The 20972-nt window shown below is 47.7% G+C and overlaps 1 protein-coding gene across 3 annotated transcripts in view; it reads right to left on the bottom strand.

Moving 5' to 3' along the window:
- The window catches only part of klhl5 (kelch-like family member 5), a 40295-nt gene that overhangs the window by 5045 nt on the left and 14278 nt on the right, over positions 1 to 20972 (bottom strand). For 2 of the 3 annotated variants that reach the window (XM_081714319.1, XM_081714320.1), the window contains 9 exons: positions 12772 to 12954; positions 9289 to 9425; positions 8884 to 9080; positions 7839 to 8051; positions 5741 to 5927; positions 4703 to 4927; positions 3803 to 3965; positions 3318 to 3530; positions 778 to 949 (listed from right to left, as the gene is read on the bottom strand). In XM_081714319.1, coding sequence (XP_081570445.1) covers positions 778 to 949; positions 3318 to 3530; positions 3803 to 3965; positions 4703 to 4927; positions 5741 to 5927; positions 7839 to 8051; positions 8884 to 9080; positions 9289 to 9425; positions 12772 to 12914 — 1650 coding nt within the window. In that variant the 5' untranslated portion in view covers positions 12915 to 12954. Of the gene's footprint in view, positions 1 to 777; positions 950 to 3317; positions 3531 to 3802; positions 3966 to 4702; positions 4928 to 5740; positions 5928 to 7838; positions 8052 to 8883; positions 9081 to 9288; positions 9426 to 12771; positions 12955 to 19740; positions 20570 to 20972 lie in introns of those variants that run through there. The other variant, XM_081714318.1, reaches the window with a different exon arrangement.

The following is a 20972-nucleotide window of genomic DNA, read 5'->3' as shown; positions in this document are numbered from 1 at the left end:
AATTACGGTGGGTGAGACTGTCAGTAGTGAGCCAGTTCTTCACATCATGCACGCACGCACACACACACACACACACACACACACACACGCGCGCCCCTGATCTTGTCAGCTTTCCATAAATGACATATTGGAATAGCTCTTTATGCCCCCCCCCCATACACAGTCCAGTTGGTTCCAGTAATACTGCATCAGTGTCCATAAACCATGGACTTTTTAAAGAGATCTCTAGAAATGAAAATATCTAATACTATCATAAATTTTACTACTAAGCATATTTATTATACTATACTACTGTCTACAATATATAATTTTACATACATTTGCACGTGCACACACCCACATCCGAGCACTGCAAGGTGGCACAGAAAAGAGCATGCCCACACTGCTAGCTTCAATATGCCAGATCTATTGCTCCTGCATACCAATCAAACAGCCTTCCAAGCAGAGAGAGAGAGACACACACACACACACACACACACACGGCAGAATCTAAACAGCAGAGACCGAGTGAGAAGAGAGGGAAAGAAAACAGGACCTGACCAAGATGGCTTTTACAACATGCAGACAGAGTAAACAGGCCAGCAGAGACACAGATAGGTAAACAGACTGGTGGGTGGATAGATGGATGGATTTCCTAGGATGGCAGTCAGTCAGTCAGAAAGGCTCAGTGTAATCAGGCAGACAGGCCAACACAATCTAAATGCAGGCAGGCAGCCAGTCAGATATGCAGAGACAGAGCGTGTAACCAGGCCCAGACAGACAGACCAACCAACCTACCTGAGTCCACTCATTGGTCTGCGGGTCATAGGCCTCCACTATGTTCAGGTACACCTGTCCGTCATAGCCGCCCACTGCGTAGAGGCGGTCCCCCAGCAGACACACGCCCACTGCGTCCCTGCTGACGCTCATCGGCGCAACCGCCGTCCACGTGTCTGTCTTGGGGTCGTACCTGGAGGAGGAGGGGTTACTTTGGTCACACCTAGGCCACGGACATTTCCGATTACGGTACAACTACGGTGATTTGACGATCTCCATCTGCCCCTAGCTACGGGTTAAACACTGAATTAGGACTGCATTATCTGGGGAGTTCTACCATGCGATTGCATTGCTACATGCTGCGGCCGCCGTATGCAATATAATAAAAAAACTATGCTATGATCATGTGAGCGTGGTGATGCACCACAACACAGAGACTGCAGGGCCAGAGACCGACCAGATACTCGCACCACACAAGACGACAATCGCATGTCCTGATGAGTCAGAAGGTCCATTGCCATAACCGCAGCTGATACAGCGATATCGATTAACAAGTGATCCACTGGGCAACAAGTGTTCCCAAATTTAACCAAGTAGACGATTTTCCTGCTGATATTGTAACCCAGCCAATAGGAGCGGCTTCTGCTGAACATCATCGAGTGCGGCGTTCATCATAAGGGCCTGCCCAGATGGGAAACCATGAAATGGCCCAAACCAGAACTGAGCTGCTAGTCTGAGGGAGGCGAACGGCTCACTTTGGTCCACGACGGGCGGGCGGACAAGCGGAAAGCTCTCTAATACGCGTCATGGAGGTGGACACAACCCGAGATGCACCAGCTTCTATCATCCCCCACGTGCACACACAGAAATAGAATGGGAGGAAGACCCTGCCATCGGCTCTTCGGGAACATAAGCCTCGATACACCCGCTGCGCCCAACAATAACAAATTAGGAGCAGGTTGACGGCAGCTCCAGTGTGGTCAAGAACTCCAGGAGGAAAGGATGAGATGAGAACCCCAGAACCGTGGTAAGAACCTGTACTGAGAATCACAGTAGTAAGTGTCTAATCTGGGCTCACATGCAAGAGCCACTGCTTTGATTAAAGCGCAGATAAACTGACATAGCACGGCTGGATCGCACAAAGCGCCGTTGGGACGCCGGCCACTCTGCCCCGCCGTTCATTATTCCAAGATCCAAGGCGTCACCATGACCCAAGGGCAAGGAGATCAGCAGCACGGGGTCATGCATCTCTGCCACATGCCAAGTACAGAAGCTCTTATTAACTCATCGGGTATCCCCTGGGCCCTCTGCGCCACAGAGCCGAGACGTTATTCTGACGTGGGCACTAGCTACAAGTCTAAACATGCCGGATGACGATCGGGACATAATGCAAGCTGCCAGCATCCTCTGGAAAAAAAACAGCGTTACAGCTGCTTTATTACGGTCTGGAGAGAAGTCCGACTGGCTTTATTGCCTTGTTTTTTTTTCCTGAATTGTTTATCTTCACTGTCCCGGTAGACATGTTAAAAGGCGGTGCATTTAGTGCGGTTAGATTTGAACAGCCTATCATAAAGGTGACCGAAGGAGAAACGGCCAGCATCATATGAATTTTTAGTTACATCGAATGGTGTGCAGCTTTAACTGCCCACGTTTGGTGGTGCGCACAGAGCTCACGGCATGCACACGTTTCCAGCTGCCCACATGGTGCCAAGGGCCCAGGTGCTGGGGAGGAGTTACCATGGACACCATGCTTGACGGGGGGGGGGGGCTGACGTCTCCAGGACGCCGTGGCTAGGAAATAACAAATGTGTTTGGCCAGCCATCCCAGCCCAGCTGTGCACAGAGCAGTACCTTCCCAGATAAAAAGAGGCAGACACTTTAAGTGCGAGTTGGTGCCTCCATCCACTACACATTAACGGCAACAATGTGTGACAACTTGCTTCCATTTTGCTTGGTCATGCTGCATTTTTGCTGAGTGAAATGTTGCGAAGCAGAGGATTGTTTTTCTTCCTGTTTCCTTCTCAAATGCGCTTTTCATTAAATGCAAAATTTATCATATTATAACGAGACCAATCCATCAGACAGCTGCATTTTATCTAATATTTAAAAGCTTCCGTGATGGAAATGCTCATTAGAAACCGGAGCCGTTGTGCTCCACCGCTGTAAATGCACCTCCACTAGAGGACCAGTGAGCACTCCTGGCTCATCAATATTGGCTCATGGCCATGTTAATATCATCCACAGTAGTGGGTTTTCAAAATCTGAAATTTTAAAATGGGCATTAAAAAACATGAATTTTTTAAAAAGCCAAAATTTCACCGATATTGCAAATATTTTTTCTACCAATGGTAAAAAATTTTTAAATGACAAGAAATAAAACACCACTGACTTTGTAAATCTTATCCCTAATCACGTTACGTCATCGAGATCTTTGGATGAAATGAGATGAGAATATGACTCATACAATTTTTGGCCTTGTTGACTTTGTTGTTGCGCATGTTTGCAGCCCATTTAAGTGGAAACCCATAGAGTGACCCCCTTTTTGCACTTCGACCCCTCACCTCTCCACGCAGTCAGAAAGTCGGGAGGTGAGGCTCGATGCGGGGGCGTCGTGCCCGCCGATGGCGTACAGGAAGCCATTCCAGGTTGCCACGCCGACGCCCCCCCTGCGCTTGGACATGGGCGAGCAGGCGCTCCATTTGTTGGTGTGCGGATCGAAACACTCGACCGACTTCAGGCATGAGCTGCCATCTCTCCCCCCCACCGCGTACAGCCTGCGAGGCGAGAGGCGAGGGAGGAAAGAAGGAGCCAAGGAAAAATAAAGAGGGAGACAGAAAAGGGACACACAGCAGGGGAGACAGACAGAGAGAGAGAGAGAGAGAGAGAGAAAGCGCAGTTCAGGGTGAATGTTACTACTTTCCCACCCACATGTTTACAGCACAGCTGTGGGTGGCAAAACACTGCATACTAATTAGGGTCTAATTAACTGTTGGAGTTAATTAAACAAAGCTGATTTCACACGATGGTGGAGTACAATGGTGCTCACTTGCTGTTCAGGATTGCAACTCCAACGGTGCTTCGGGGCGTTGCCATAGATGCGACAAAACTCCACTGCCTGGCCTGAGGGTCCCAGCGCTCCACCGTGCTCAGGTAGCTCCACCCATCATGACCTCCAACTGCATACATGGGGCCTTCCAACACTGCTACGCCTGCACATAGGAGCAGCACACCAACAAAATTGTAAAGGCAATATACAATTAATGCAGGGAATCCACACCCACACACACACACACACACACCCCTCCAGCCTCACCCAACCACCCACCGAGCAACTCTCCATGGCAACTATGTAGTAATATTATTCCAATAGTGTACTTTATAATTTAAGGTTCATTTAATGTTCTATGACTGAAAAGTGCCATATAAATAAGCATTACCATTATTATTATTTTATTAGACAATTTTATAACAAATTATTAGAATGACCTTAGAAGTACTTTTAAAATGGATAGCTTGTCTGTTGTCATGGCAACTTTGTTAGCCATGGTATTGAACTATTTGACCACAGCACATCGCGGAGTCGTGCTAACTGGGCATTTCTGTATAGCAGACCACTCTGAACTCAGCAGTGCCGGACAAATTTGTACAGCTCAACAACTACAACTATGCCACTACCAAACGAGAGTCAGTGCTGGGTTAAAAGTGGTCTGACAACCCAGTAACGTCCAGCCAGCGGTGATGCTGTGGTCAGAAACCAAGTCATAGACAGCGTAGAGGGGGCTCACCAATTGTGCACGTCAGCAACTACGCTTACAAAATGCATACGAACGATATCTGACAGTGTCTCTGCAGTTTTGGAATGAACCCAGAGTGGTATGCAAATCGAATCCACCCCCAGCCCCTCCCACAGACCCATCCCCGGGTCGGAGGTCGAGGGTGGGCTCACCCAGGCCATGGCGGTGCGTGGCCATGGGGGGCATGACGCTCCAGGTCTTGCTGCGGGGGTTGTAGCACTCCACTGTGTTAAGGGTCTTGAGGCCGTCACGGCCGCCCACCACGTGCAGACGTTCGTCGATGACGGCCACGCCGAACTGCAGCCGTCGTCCGCTCATCACTGTCACCTGCCGCCACGTGTCCCTGCGCAGGCAGTACTGCTCGATACTAGTGGCGCCTGTCGGACAGAGCACGGCGTCAGCGCACGCACATTCCCACACCGCTGACACATACAGTTCACATGCGCTATTTTCTCTCTCTCTCACACACACACACACACACACACACACTCACACACACACACACACACACACACACACACACACACACACACACACACACACACACACACATACACACACACACACACATACACACACACACACACACACACACACACACCCTATCCCCTCCCCCAGTACAGGCAGCACCTGAGAATCAGGCAGAAACAAAAGACAAAGAAAAAAAAAAAGTTGTGGGGGAGCAGGTGTCAGAGGTGACAACTTCACGACCTGCACGCCCACTGGTGACTCAGGTGACGCATGCAAATGGAAACCAATATAATCCCATATCCACTTAGCATGATGCACCCACATGAGAAACGTGAGCCTTTGCGGAATCCGCTCCGTTGCCTAGGACACAGCCTCAGCCTGCTGCTGTTACCAAGGGCAACCATTTACACACAAGTGCTCGTACATTTTCGCAGTAGACCTTAAAATGCTGAAACCAGAAATTCCAGTCTCTGTCGGTACCAGAATATATGTTGCAGAAGCATTTCTGCATACTCTGAATAACTTGCATTTGGAGCAACTAGCGCTTATCCGAGCAATATATTTATCTGCTTAAGTGAGAAATCCTGCTTTGTGATCTGCCCCTCTGCCCTATATGTACATACATGGTGTGTATAACTGCTCCGCCCCCATATGCATTTGCCTGGCATGTATAAGTACCCCACCCACCATGTGTACACACATGGTGTGAGCTCCGTTACCTTTTGTGGCATCCATGCCCCCCACGGCAAACAACGCCCCCACCGTGGCCTTGCGGGGGCGTGTCCTCGGGCTCTGCAGAAGGGGCCGTCGCTCTGGCAACAGATGGTACTTCATCGCCTCCATGACCAACCGCTGGCACTCCACGCTGTCCCTCAGGAGCAGGTTGGCCTCCATGTCTGCTAAAAACTACCAGTGAGAAAACATTAACCATACCCTCAGTCCATGCTGTCCCTCGGGAGCTCATTGGTCTACACTGCTGCAAAAACTGTTTTAAAAAATAAATAAAATCCTATCCTGTTCTCCACAGTTTTGATGGGACCAGAATAACAACTACATTATACACAAAACACTGAAGCGCCAGCGTCCCTTGGGAGCAAAAACCAGCTCCACTGTCACTAAACTAAAACCCTCATGTTTTCCCATATGAAGAGCAAATCCAGCTCCTTGTCTGCGGAAAACAAGAAACCAAAAAAAGCCTTTACCCATAAACCCTTATTTCACACAGGGTTATTCTCCAGTGAAAACGCAGCCTCTTCCGAGACTCTTCCTCTTTCTCTCTTTTCTAATCCTCTCTCGCTGCTGCGGCAACGAACTCATCCTCTCCACACCCACCCCCCTTTCCACCTCTCTGTTCCAACTCCTCCCTCGCTCATGGCCTGCTCTGGACGGAAGCCTTTTAATTAGACAGGAATCAGGCTAGTTGGTGGTCTAATCCCACATTAATGAAGTTTGCAGAGGTAATGCGCACCCCTCAGAGACAAGTGTCACACACACACACACACACACACACACACACCTTTCCATTATCATAATTGCAGGCCTACAGCCAATAAAGACATCAAACCCTGTTAATGCTCCAGACCAGATTTCCTGAGGGGGAAAACATTAATTTACACATTTTTTTCCCATATTTTTCAAAGAGAATCTACAAGAGTTTAAAGCAGCGCCGTTTTAAACTACAGACATAAAACATTACACGCAAACACTGAATAGCTCACAAACCAATATTTTAAAAAAACTTCACTGCCAACATTAGCAATATTCAAATTTCTCTCTTGTGAATGTGGCAAATATATGTAGATCAGTCTATATTATATAATCCTCTAGATGATCTAATCTTTTACTTCTCGAGATGCAACCTGGACGCATTTGTGTGCACTCCTCCAAACTCCATGCCAGCCAACCGAAGTGCTTATTAGGTCTCTAAAGGTGCCCCAGCCCATCCCTCTCCTCAGCTTTCATAACCTGGGCTACACTTTCATTACACCGCCTCCACCATCGCTCCATCCATCTTGCCCTTCGTCTCCGTCCGCCGCGCTCATCCATCAACCCCCTCCCGCTCCGCCTCTCCTCTCCTCCGACTGCCCCCCCCGGGAGACGAACTAAACGCAAACGCGTTTCGCTTAACCGGCCCCCTTTCGACACGGAGCCGCCAATCGCCGCCAATCCCCTCCGTGGCTTGATGGGCCGTCATCGCCGCGACTGGGGGGAGTTGGATTTGGCGTGTGTGCGTAGGAAGAACGATTAGGTGTGAACCTAGACAGCAGGGGGGAGGAGAGGAACCGAATATGAAAGGAGCCGCAGGATTTCCATTTAGACCTGGTGGGCGGAAATCACTGAGGGCCTGGATCTGCCCACATCTTATGGGAGGTAAAATATTGCTGAAGTTTACAGAAAGAAAACAATTCTGAGATACAGAGAAACAGTGTGTGTGTGGGGAGATGTGAAACATCCTCCTTAGATATTCCACAGTGGTTAAGAGAAAGAAAAAAAGAAAAGCAGACCACCACCTTTATCGACCTCTCCAGATAATGTGTTAATGTTCCTCTCTTATAATGTGCTCTTCCCTGCCACCACCCCCCCCACCCCCCACCCCCCCACACACACACACACGACTGGTGGTGTGGTTTTTATCAGCCTGAATAAACTACTGGAGGGTGTGGAGCTAATGGTGGAAGTTTTAGTCGAGTTGCTGAGAGCGAAAACTACATGAGGGGGACCGATGTATTACCTTACATCCAGACTGATAGCCGGACTGATCTGAGACACCCTGATCTGTCTATTGGAGGTGATGGGTTGATTGACAGCCAAACTGACCTGTGGTTTGAGCAGTGGCAAGCGCACATGAGCCAGGAGGGCAGGCAGCTGCGGTTGGCGGGTCGGTGGGTCGTGGCGGACCCAGCTGAGCAGCGCCGTCACCACGGTTTCCTCGTCCGGTACGTTCATGTCATCTGATGCCAGGAGCTTCTCTACCTCACACGCTGGCAAGAGCAGGAACTCCTGATTCTTCATGACACCCAGGAAGTTCTCCTGAGAAAGGCAGGGAAAAGAGATCAAAGAAGCAGGAAAAGGGGAATAAGAAAGAAGAAGAAAGAGAACAAATTAGAGACAAAGAAAGAACAGGAAAGAGAAGGAGTGCATGAAGAACAGGAAACAGAAGGGGGGGGGGAGTCAAGTTTTTCCCCCACACAGTCTCCATGACAACCTCCCAGTTGGTAACCACGAGGGGGGGAGGGGGCGCATTATGGGCTATATTTTGTGAATTAGCTTCCCTCAGGAACAGAGCAACATCCAACAAGAGAACGAAAGAACCTAGTGTGTGAAGGCTGAATACTAGCTTGACCAATTAAACTCTCCCAGTTCACCCTCTCTCTCTCTCTCTCTCTCTCTCACACACACACACACACACACACACACACACACACACACACACACACACACACGCAACATTTGTGTGCACGCTGTGGAAAGTTCCGGCACAGTTAACTGCAGAGGAGGGCAAATCCTTAAGGACGTGTATTTGAGGCCACGAAAAAACAACAAAGGAAATGAGAAAGAGAGAGAGAGAGCGAGAGAGAGAGGGGACAAACACACACAACTATAAAAGGCTCTTTAGTATATTCAGGCACAGGCATTTTTGCAGAGTACAATATAAAAAGAAACAGCAATGGTTCACAATAAAAGATAAGTCATCAAAACGTACCCATCCCATCACTGAATATAACTACAGTCCTGAGTCCAAACTTCACAGCAGTACTTACGGAACCCTCTGTGTGTGTGGGTGTGTGCGGGCATTTTGTGTATGCATGCACATTTTCATGCGAGTGTTTTGCATGCATGGGCGTGTGCACATGCACGTTACCATGGTGTAGTTGTGCGCCACTTTGTGTAGATCCCGGCAGCCCTGGGCATCGGCGAAGGACCTGATGCCCAGGCAGTTGGAAGGGTGCAGCTGCTTCATGAGGTAGGCGCAGCACGCCTGCACCACGGCGGACAGCTGCAGCAGACACGCGGCAGACAGCAGGCTCTCAATAGTGTCCTCTCGCAACTCCAAACGCCCTGGTGGGGGTGGGGGGTTGCAAGCAGGAAGAGAAGAGAGGAAGGAAAGAGGGATGAAAAAAGAGAGATAAAGAAAACGGGAGGGGGGGGGCGAAAGAGAGGGAATGAGAAAAAGAGAACCAAATCATTTACTTATTGTGCAGAAGCTTCCTAAACTGGTGTAGGACCAAAACAATGGTCACATGGAGAATGTTTGCACAACACGTACCTGTATACGCATACTGCACCAAGACCCACAATGCGTCTGGGTCCACCCCCTCCATCTTGACTTCCTCTTGCTTGGCCTCCCGCACGTCGCTAGTGAACATGGCTGCGAAGTAGTCCGACACAGACGACAGGACTAACCTGAGAGAGAGAGAGCGCGACAGAGAAAGAGACATGCACAAAAACAAACTCAGAACACTATACTCTTCCTCTCAGACTCCAACCAGAAAGTTTACCCAAATAGCTCATTTCATTTAGGCAACCAAAAAGCTCAATAAAGTGTATTTAGCCACCAGAGTCTGAGAATACCTGCAGTCCCACAACGAACAAGAATTTAGTAACCAGAAACCCCCAACTCAGACCCAGGAATTCAGAGTGGGGTTAGTCTGGGACAGTCACATAATGCATAAAAGAGTATCGAGTTTTACAAAGTTTTAAAAGAAGCAGTGAAATAACAGTTACATCTTGCATCAAAACCACTGGGAGCCATCGTGGAACGCAGAACCCTCCAAATGTCTTGGGGAGGGCTTTGCACGGCCACCGGCATGATGGCAACGACCCATCTGACACAGAGAGACGAGCTCCCCATTCTGCACCCCAACATTCTCAGAGTTCACCAAAGGGTGTAGATTTTTCACACCCCAGATTCTAGACCTTTTGGAGAGGCCAACATCTGTAAGCCTTTGAAAGAGCAGTTGCCTCTCACCGTTTTCATCCTCAGACAGGTGTAGCCACACAACGGAAAAGCTGCCAGCCAAAGCACAAGGTTCAAAAGGCGTTAAGAAAGGGGACAAGAGGCTTTTTGGGGTTAAATACCAGATTCTCCATTATCCCCAGTCAATTAATACCGGTGGTCCATAAGGGCCCATGGTATTTCCACTGCACTCAAGCTAATTAAGTGTCTGATCTTAGTTTTTTTTTTTTTTGCTTTGGACGATGCTACAGCAGCAGCTAGAAATCATCCAAACAATAATGCTTTCTCGTTACACTACACTATAAGCCCATCTAGTACTGATCTTTAAAAAAAAAAAAAAAAAAAAAAAAAAAAAAAAAAAAAAAAACACATTCCAGCATTCCTGTAATTCAAAAACAACTGCAATAACATGGGATACGCGTGTATCCGTGTGCAGCTCTGATCAAAGTCCCACCTCCTTCTGCCACAGGTAGACGCAACATTCCCGGTGGCAGCCAATGGCTTCCGGCCCAAGAAACTTCATCAAAGGCCTTCTGAGATTGTCTACAGGGGGACGTCTACCGAATCAATCAGTTCCACAGCACAGAGGCTACAAGGTCGTTTTCCGCCAACACTCAGCACCTGCAGAACTACTGTGGGAGAATCCATCTCCACCTCTGGAGGAAACCCAGGATCTTAATACCCATAAGTGGCTCCCAGCTCACCTTCACGTGTCTGTCAGTACCAAAGAACACAGTACACTAAAGCCCTGTGTTCCGGCACTGCTGAGAGACATGGGTTCCTCTAACTCTAATCCGTGCTGATGTAGATTTCTGAACTCTTTCAGGGCAGATGATTAATCTTCTTCCATCTATGCTGAATCAAATAATGACCAACATCAGCATACACTGTGAGCGTCACTGTTAGGTCTGCCTTGATCCTGGGCCAAGTCTGAAAAGGCCACAGCCTTGCCGAGAGGGGAAACGGAAACGATTTTGACGCATTTCTTCCGCACAACCACAGCTGCTTTGATGAGACCCCAGGCGGCCCACGTTTTTGCTATATCCAAACTCCCTGCTCACCTGATCCAAGCGAGAGAGAATGCACACCAGGAGACAAAGACCTGGACTGGCCTCATCTCCCAGTGGACTCGGACTGCCATCAATACAAACAGGAGCCCATATTTTGATGGTACAAGATGGGGGTGGGGAAGAGGATGAAAGAGTCGAGAGAGAAAGGGACTGCAGATTTGTTTGATGCTTTCCGCTAAAGCAGTGTAAAAGCAGAGGATTTCCTATTAAATCAGCTAAGCCCACACACACACACACACACACAGAGCATGGCTCAAATCCCAAAGCTTTAAATCTATTAGTCCAGTGTCTGTATGTTAATGACTGTGTATAACAAAATGAGAAACAGCCATCAAAACAAATACGGCTATGTATTAGGAGGCTAATTCTCCAAAACTGTGTCTCTGAGAGCATGTCCTGCCATCTTCAGCACATGAAACAACGCGGATGAAGACGCCCAAACAGACGTCAAAATGTGTGTGGTGTGTGACCTCCACTATTATAGCCACTGGTTTTACTGTTTCTTTATCCCTCCACCCCTTGGATGCAGGATGAAGCAGTCAATCATTTATAGCAGAAAATCTATCTATAAATCTAGTAGTAATTATAAATGACATTACGATATTGGGTCCTTCAAGAAGGAAACCAGTCCCAGATCCCCAAACGAAAGACAGCAAAAAGAGAGGAAGAGAATGAATGGATGGATTAGGGAAGACAGGGAGCTATTGACAAGATGACTCAGACAGAGAGATAATACAGATAGACATGCCCACACAGAGAGAGAGAGAGAGAGAGAGAGAGAGAGAGGGAAGAAAACATGACACCAGCATTGCAGTGTCTCAGCCTGCTCTCTTTAACTAATGCCACCTCAATTTCTCTTCATCATCGCTCTGTCTGTCTGTCTGTCAGAAAGCTAATTAACCCGGCTTTATCTTGCTGGACAATCACAAATCTCACTTGCTGGCTCAACACACATGGCAGTGGTTCAAGAAGAATAATCTCAACTTTCTCATCAAGTAGACTGGGTCCATTGTCTGACTTCTGCAGACAAAAACAGCATGCAGGTTTCAGTCATCAGGGTGCTCTGTGTGTGTGTGTATTTATCGGTCAACGTGAACAAACCCCTTTGTACCGGCCCGAGGCAGACCCCCAATTAGACTCCTAACTGGGTCATCGGCTACCTAAAAGAAGGACGATGGAGGGAGAACAGAGGGACGACAAGAAAGCGACAGAGTGGGTGATGAACGGGCAAAGGAAAGATGACACAGGGGGTGTTCACTGTCAAAACACGAACAGCTTGTGTGTGTGTGCAGGGCGCGAGTGTGTGCAGGGCGCGAGTGTGTGCAGGGCGCGAGTGTAGGAAAGGGCCTGAAAAGACAGAAGGGACTGACTGTAAAATGTGCTCACATCCGTCTCCTTGCTTTCTCTTTCTCCTTCCTCTTGTCTCTCGTCACTCCCTCTCTAAGCTCATCCAAGCACACATCCTGAAGGATTCATCTTCAGCTGACTGTGCCAAAACTGTCTGACTGTGTATACACACACACACACACACACACACACACACACACACTCACAGTAGGCCTCCCTCATTAGTGAAAGACTTTCTTTTTAGCATACGTGAGCATTCTCACTAAATGCCAACTTTTAGACTCTGCAAAATCTCTGTCTCTTCCTCCGTACTGCCAACTCTCAACAAAGGCGCGTTCTGGTGTGTTGAATGCGCAAGGCTCGCCGTGCGCGTTACCTGTGCGCGGGAATTCGGCGCTCCCCGGCCAGCAGGACAACGTCGCACAGCTTGCGGGTCCTGAGGTAGGTCTCCATGCGCCTAAACGTGTTCTCGGCGTGGCAGTGCGACTGGAAGAGTTCATCTGGCACGCACGGCTCCATGGACACGCATGAGGACAGCGTCGCACTGCTGTTAGAGGTCCTGAAAACACACACACACACACACACGAAGAGAGAAGCGTTAACGAGACCGCGGTGGTCGCGTAACTCGAAACGACCCAACAGAATGGTTAATCGTTTTCATTTTTAATTAAATCGTTCCGTTAACTAAGAATGATGAGCTTTGACTGAAATTCAGCACACAGAATTCGTGCACATGAAACGAGCTTAAGTCACACTTGGACCGACTTGGACGGCAGCATTTACTGGCACAACAAAACACTCTTTCTCTTCCATCTAATGGCGGCGTGAACATAAACGCTCCTTTGAGGGCTTGTGGTAATTAGTACTAATGGAGAAGTCGGCCATAAAATACACAAAGCAAACGAGTTTGTCCTTGGTGGTTTGGCTCTTTTATTTTTGTTCTCCTCAACACTCGTTTCCTGTGAGTCTCTTTCACATGCTTTCTTTCTCCCCTCTCCACCACATTGCTTGTTTCCTGTTAATGTCTCTCCTTAGCGAATCAGTTTTCTCTTCTTTCATAATTTTACAGCTCCATAGTTCTTGATATTCTCCTCTCGCCAAGGTTAACTATTAATTTCAAACGGCTTTTGGGCTTTTCTTGTCGCCCGAGAGCTTTGTGGAATTAATATTGCTAACAGCGCTAATTAATCACAGGCTTGTCATTTTCAGACTCATTAAATAAGCCGCACTGAAACAGGCGCTGTATTTGCAGTTGGAAATCAAGGTCGCAGCGTACTAAACTCTAACGTAACTTTGATACTGCAAAGAAACCAGCGGCAACAAGGTAATATAAATTAAGAATATGCATTTTTCTTAACGTGAATTTGGTCGGTTTCTTTAATCAAGCGCGTTTAAATACGGTTGTGGAGGTCTTGGCGTTACATGTCGACACTTGCTTCCACCCTGCATAACGCCGACGAGCTCCACACCTGAACGAGGTGGAACAGACATTTGACAGGCTTACGTTAGAGCGCAAACCCGTAGATCGGAGCAGAGGTCCTTGCCGTAAACTTCCATTGCTTTAGAGCTGATCAACGGAGGGTTATTGTGTCCTTCCTGTTTCATCAAAATGGCTTCTGAGAAGCGTCCGAAACGAACTTGTGTGTTGGTACGTGTGCCCCCTGGGTACCAAAGCCATGCTCGTGGTGTGACTGGCATGTGCGTGTGTACATTTTGTATAGCGAGGAGAGCAAAAAAAAAAATTGAAGGCCGAAGTGGTTAGTTCAGAGGGATGATGTTTGCTTGTCATTAGTTGGAAATCAACTATATTAATCATTAATTGTGATTCATAAGCACCTGAATTGGTCCTATCTGTTTTCTGTCTAGCTACCCATCCCCCAACAACCGACGGACAACAGATGGCAGATGTAGTGTAGTGGAGAGTTTGTTTATCATAAGATGTGCTCTCAGCTATAAACCTGTTTAAGACAAAAGAAACAGCAGTTAAAAAGAGCAGTCTTACCTACTGCTTCTCCAGTTACTTAACTGCAAGAGGCTGCATGTCTGCTCTGTTTAGTAGGGCAGTAACTGCTTGCGGGTCAGATGATGGTAGTTTTAAACCGTGCTGCGATATGACCATGGGTATGACTCAGATGAGCTTTTGTCGCAAATATCCAGACATTACTGACCAGTCTTGGGCTTTTTAAAGGGAGTGCCCAAACAAACAGACGTCACTGACCAGTCTTGGGCTTTTTAAAGGGAGTGTCTAAACAAACTGCAGGTGTTGGCAGCAACCAACATAAGCATAATGTTTCAGGAAACCAGACTGTATATATTAGTACACTGTGTCGCAGGGTACTAATAACTGCTAACTGTTGAGCACGGTTAATAATCACAAGTGAAGCGCTGCTCACAGTGGCGACAACTGTTAATCCTATTCCCTCCGTTCAGACCATTTCATCTAGTAAACGGCTCCGGAAGGACTGGAACAGACTACCTACATCAGAGATCCCTTCCACATAACTGAACCCAAGCATCAGAGAGGAGGCAGACAAAGAGAATGAGAGAGAGAAACGAAACGGTGAGAAAAGAGGCAGAGGTCACTAAACATGTTAGATGAAGCAGGCTTCAAGCATCTGGCTTTCCTTAATGCCAAGACTACTTAATCTCAGCGAGGAACAACGATGAGTTTGCAGACGGGTGGGGACCCACTCGCACACACTGGCGAATTACGTGTCAAAGCAGCAAAGCCTTCGTTTTTTGGGGGGGGGGTTTTTCCCAGAAAGGCAGAAAACCCCTGGCACCTGCACTACATCCCTGAAACAGCGAATCATCCTCCTTCACACCTTCTTCTCCCCCTCCCTTGCACTCACTTCACACTTATCCTACCTTCCTCTTTGCCTCTTGGTTCTGTCACTCCTAACTCCCACACACACACACACACACACACACACACACACACACACACACACACTACCTCTCTGTAGTTCTGTCACCTACTGTTTTTTCACTGGGGGGGGGGCTGTTTATTTTCTAGACCACAGCTGCTCCACTCTAAAAATGATCCAGCACTTTTTGGCAGCAGAGATGAAAGATTTTGTTTTGTTCAAAGTGGCATCTCATTCTCTTCCAGGTTTGCAAGTTTGAACTGAGGGAAAAAAAAAAAAGTCAAGGGGGCAAAAAGTTCAGCTCAGTCTGAAAAGCTTGCCTGGGTCTCAAAAGCTCACCTCAGTATGAAAAGCTCACCTGGGTCTCATCCTAGCCTTCCTGCAGTGAGATCAGTGAGCATGTCTCCTCAGCTGAGCAGGTCTTTAAACAGCTGCCTCTGGACAGCTGTATCATGGCCATACGACCCCCACTGGGTCCAGATGAGACCCAGAAGGAAAACACTCTCCCAAAACACAACTCGACCAATTCGATGCCTCCCCTCAAAAGCTTCGGGTTTGGTTGACCTGGCAGCCTGAGATGTCATCCTCACGCTTTCAAAATCCATGATTCATTCTTGGATTTGACTCCAAACCCGGTAATTCACATGCATCCAAGCACATTTGTCAGCCTGTCCAAAATGCTGGCGAATCACCATTTAGATGAATTCTTCTTCTTCTTCGGTCTCTCTCTCTCTTCCTCACCACCCCCGACACAAGTAAACTGCACACACACCACACCTGAGACGTTCCTGTTTCCCAAGCCAAAAGCTGTGGTTTAGGAGGAACAAGACACTGTTGGCCACTAAACGTTGCGAATTGGGCTTGGCTTTCATCCTGAATTGTGGGAAATTCTTGCAACGCTATTTAACAGACTGCGCTCTCGCGTCTCTGCGGATTTGCAAACACAGGAAGGTAAATGGAGGTGGTGGGGTGTGCGGGATCAGGATAGTTAAAGGCTCTTGTTGTGCCTCTGGGACGTGCTTGAGACGGGGTCCTGAACACAGTCACGAACGTCTGACAGAAACAGTCTCGCATTTACAGTTAAATGACACCCCTGATATACACCCAGCGAGACTCACCTAATGTGTTCTGTCATAGAATATGTCTCTCTGATGAAAAATGTTCATTACCCATGTGCATACGTGCACATACACACGCGGGCATGCGCACACACTTTTCATATGTAATCAAAACACAAGCACAAACACACACACACACACACACACACAGAGAAAATGCAAGCCAGTACTTTCACAGTATGATCATCATGTTGGAGAACAGAAGCACTTGGCCAAGGAGCAGGTGAAAGGAACTCTGGGCTTTGTAGGCTTCTTGGGACACTGCCCAAGACCCACAGTGGATTTGGACCTGGCTTCCCTACAGCACTCTGGGGCTGGATCAGCCTTAATCCTTGTGCACGCGTACACCCACGCACTCTCACACACACACAAGTACGTACATACAGAAACACCAACTCAGCATGGAACAAGACCACATTACAGACAAAGAAGGAAACAAGCCTTTCTTTTTTTTTCCAAACAAAGTTGACACATTCAGGTATACATATTTAGTAGGACTATTACTTTCAAATCCAAAATGATATATCATATAACAAAATAAGGCAGTGAGTTGGCAGGGTGTCACCTCCTGTCAGACAGACCACTGTGACAGACCGTAACCAAGAACAGACTCAGAGACCGCAGTGTGGCCATTGAAAAGGCCTTAAATGACAAAGAGTCCTGCATGCTAACAGAGAGGAATCCTTAAGGCAACCGTATACCAGGTGTAGCTGAGACACACGAGGGGGAAATCGAATCCAAATCAATTCCCAAATTTTAATGAAAGGACAAAAACCAAACAAAAAAGAACCAGTTTGTCTTGGGCAACAGCATTATCTTCTAACCATATGCCTCTCCAGTCAGGCTTTTTGAAGAGCAGACACTACCACCCCAGTATGACCAGCCTGCATATTGGGTGGCCTGTCCTCAGTTAACCTCCCACCCCAACACACAAACAACCTTACTCTTGCCATTAGGCAGCTCCAAAATAAACATTCCTTTAAACCGGACAAGTGGTAATATAATAAGCATTGCACAGTGGTTACATATTTTATTGGAATATGCATCACTGGGAAAATTGTGCTTCATTAAAAAAATTAAATGGATCAAGTTATTTAAAAAAAAAAATCAACAAACATATTCAAGTATTCTTGAACTGGGATTAGTGCGGAAAAAAAACCTCTCCACTTCTGGCTGTATGATTCCCATCTCTCCACAATCTCACTAACCACCTGCTGCGTAATTACCAAATTTGCTGGGATAGCGGCTACTGTCCATGTTACTCCAAATAATGCACCTCTGCTGATATCTGTGTCTTCAGAATGTTCAGCTATGTCGATTTCAAAACTTTGACTATACTGCATGCTTATAATGCTATTTTGAACTGAAGGGGATGGGTGGGGAGAGAGAGTGAGAAAAGCCAGGGAAAGATGAGGAGAGGGTGCAAAGACAATGCGAACAAAAGAAAGATACACAGAGATGGAAAAAAACACTTTGTTTTTGGACCAGAATATCTGTCAGTAGATGCATACTCTGTTCTCAATAGACGTCGCCAAATCCACACACACAAACAGCTACAAACCTGCCCGTGCACACACACACACACACACACATTCTCTTGGGTCTCAAAAGCTCACCTGGGTCTCATCCTAGCCTTCCTACAGTGAGATCAGTGAGCATGTCTCCTCAGCTGAGCAATCACACACACACACATTCTCATCTCTCATGTTTTTGACAGCTTTCTGTACCCCTGTGTCTGTCTCTGACTTTAGAAACATTTCTGCTATGGTGTGAAATGCGAACGTAACTCACAGATAAACCCACACACAGGATGACGTGAAATTGCACACACACCCCCACACCAACCACTGAAAGTAGATACATGCAATACAAGCACCTGCAGTGTGCTACATGCACACTGCTCTCTTCCAAATCACCAATGCAATAGCACAATCAAAAGATTCATCTTCTCCAGCAATTATATTCCAGAGAAATGTGTGAAGAGGCTGAAACGGGCTGAGAGAGAGACTGTGTTTGTGATCTCAGCAGCTAACTAACACTTCCCTACATTATCTTTAGAGCCTAACTGCAGATTTTGTACAGAGAGGCGTTTTTTCCTGGGCATGTGTGCGTACTGATCCAATAATACACCAAAATGCATTTGCTGCATGTGTGATACATACTGGTTTTACTCATCTGGCAAATATGGTGCTTTAATAGAATACCTCCAGACTCATACACACACACTTTCTCACACACACACACACACACCTGAAGCACAGTTCTGCTGCACTGTGTATACGCCTCAGGCATGCCTGCCAATAGAAATGTTAGGCTCCACCTACTGTGACAGGTAATTATGCACCTGTCAATTCTATGATTTCCTCAGGTCACACACACTACACACACACACACGTGCACGCGTTTTTCCTATGGCAGGCCAGCACTGATAAGCTCTCAGCAGGATTTTGAGCAAAGCGTAAACGAGAGACAGGATGAATCATCAGCTAGCAACACGCATCATGTCACACACACGCACAGTAATTTGCAGCAATCTCGTCACGGTAAAGGTAGCAAAACAAAGTTACGCGCGAGTGCCATCACTCACTAAATCGCTCTCTCCGACTCACCTGGTTCGGCTACCGTTGCATCACTGTGCTGATTGGCCCAGAACTCTCGCTTGGGCATCAAAGCGCAGATGGATAACGGCTTCACTAAGTACGATAAGCCCTTTTATCTTGACGGATCGTGTTTCAAACATTAGTTGCTGTGCCATTGCGGCCATTTGCTCTACAAGATTTTGTATCTACTAAGCGGCTGAATGCAACGTGGAAACTTTACTCTGAGCGAAATGTTTCTGTAAAAAAAATGTTCTTGGACTTAAAGAGAAACTGAGTTTAGGAAACAGCAATATGTAAAACCATTAGTCAGTAACTTACGGAACATACATGCACTGCTATTCGCTTTCCAAGATCTTTGCCGCTCAGTGGGAAAATATTACTAATACGCGCTGCTCGTAAAGGAAGATTTACACTCAGAACATCCAGCGCAGATCCGCGAACGTAGCTTGCATCTTATAGTAAGTTGGAAAAGTTGCGCATCGCAAAGTTCGGAAATGGCATTTTCTACTTTTCCCCGCCTGTGATTTCTTAGCTTGCTATTTATACAACACCGCGAAGGGGTGGATGAAGACTGCACAAATACCTCGCGGTTAGACTGAGCATACCTCTTCCGTTTGTTTAAATCTAAAACAGCTGCCGACGCATCTGGCGAGCAGATCCGCGAATGGGGACGACGACAGAAAAGTCTGACATCTTAACGCAGCCACTGAAATAAATGCAGCAAAACGGTGATTGAGAGGCTTCAGCGCCTCTGTCATACCTGCAAGAGCTAGAATCAGACTCCGCGTTGTTGTTGTTGTTGTTCTCCTCGTCGCCCGCGGTAGTGTCCGACACCGGGCCACCGGGCACAGCAGAGGGCTGCTGTCCCGCGGCGCTGGCGCCGGGGTCCGGGTTCTCGCTCGTTACATCCAGCACGGAGCGTGAATGTGACGGGGACGCCCACGGCGGCGGCGGAGGGTTTCTACACTCCTGCTGACTTATCGAGCGAGGACAAGCGGTGGCGCCCGCTGCGACGTGCCCGCCGTGCACACCGGGATCCCCGAACTTTCGACTGTTGTTAGTACTGGAGGCAACGTTGCCGCTTCCCGAAGCGGCGCCTGAACCGCCAGCGCAGCCACCGAGGGAGTGGTGTTCGCTGGACGAGGTGCCCCCGGTCCCACGGTGGCTCAAGAGATCTTCCAACGGCTGACTCCCGGGTGGTGGAGACGTCGGGTGACCAAACCACCGCCAGCGGATACGCAAAATCTGTTTAACGTCAAAGTCTTTCCTGGAATTCGACATTCCCGAGACTCCGGCGAGAGGAGAAGCGGGAGAACAGTGAGAAGCCTCGTGATCCGTAATCGTCTTGGTAACCGACCGCACGCCAAGTGTAACTCGAGAGCACTGCTGGCGAGACTGGTGAAGACGGCGAATAGAGGCGGGGCAGGGCGACGGAAACATGCTCATACTGCAACTCTCTCTCTCTCTCTTCTACACTAAACACTCTCATAGTGACTAAGGCAGCACAATCACTCTTAATTGCAACAATATTCCATGCAGGCGATAGACTATGACAGCAACACACAAAAGTGCAAATACCCACATAGAGAGAAAGAGAGCGAAAAATAGACAGGACGAAGGGAGAAGGTTAGCCGAACATTTACATTAAATGAATGTTTTAAAATATGGAATGCTTAAAACAATGCTGAGGAAAGACACACAGACACACATACACATACACACACACACACACACACACACACACACACACATTCACAGGAGGACAAAATGTCCCCAGGCCTGCAATGCAGCACTGGCAGCTAACCATCATTATGATTACCATCATCATCACTGATCCAAGTCTCTGAACAACGAATCAGACACGCTGATTAAACACACACGCAAACACACACACACACACACGCGCAAACACACACACACGCACACACACACACACACACAATGAGTATTTGATTGAGACCTTTTTCTCTCTTTTAGAAAGTGCAGATATCT

Source organism: Electrophorus electricus, chromosome 5, assembly GCF_041902795.1.
Source record: "Electrophorus electricus isolate QZ-2024a chromosome 5, ASM4190279v1, whole genome shotgun sequence".
NCBI classification, from domain to species: domain Eukaryota; kingdom Metazoa; phylum Chordata; class Actinopteri; order Gymnotiformes; family Gymnotidae; genus Electrophorus; species Electrophorus electricus.
This window is presented reverse-complemented; position numbering and strand designations above follow the sequence as displayed.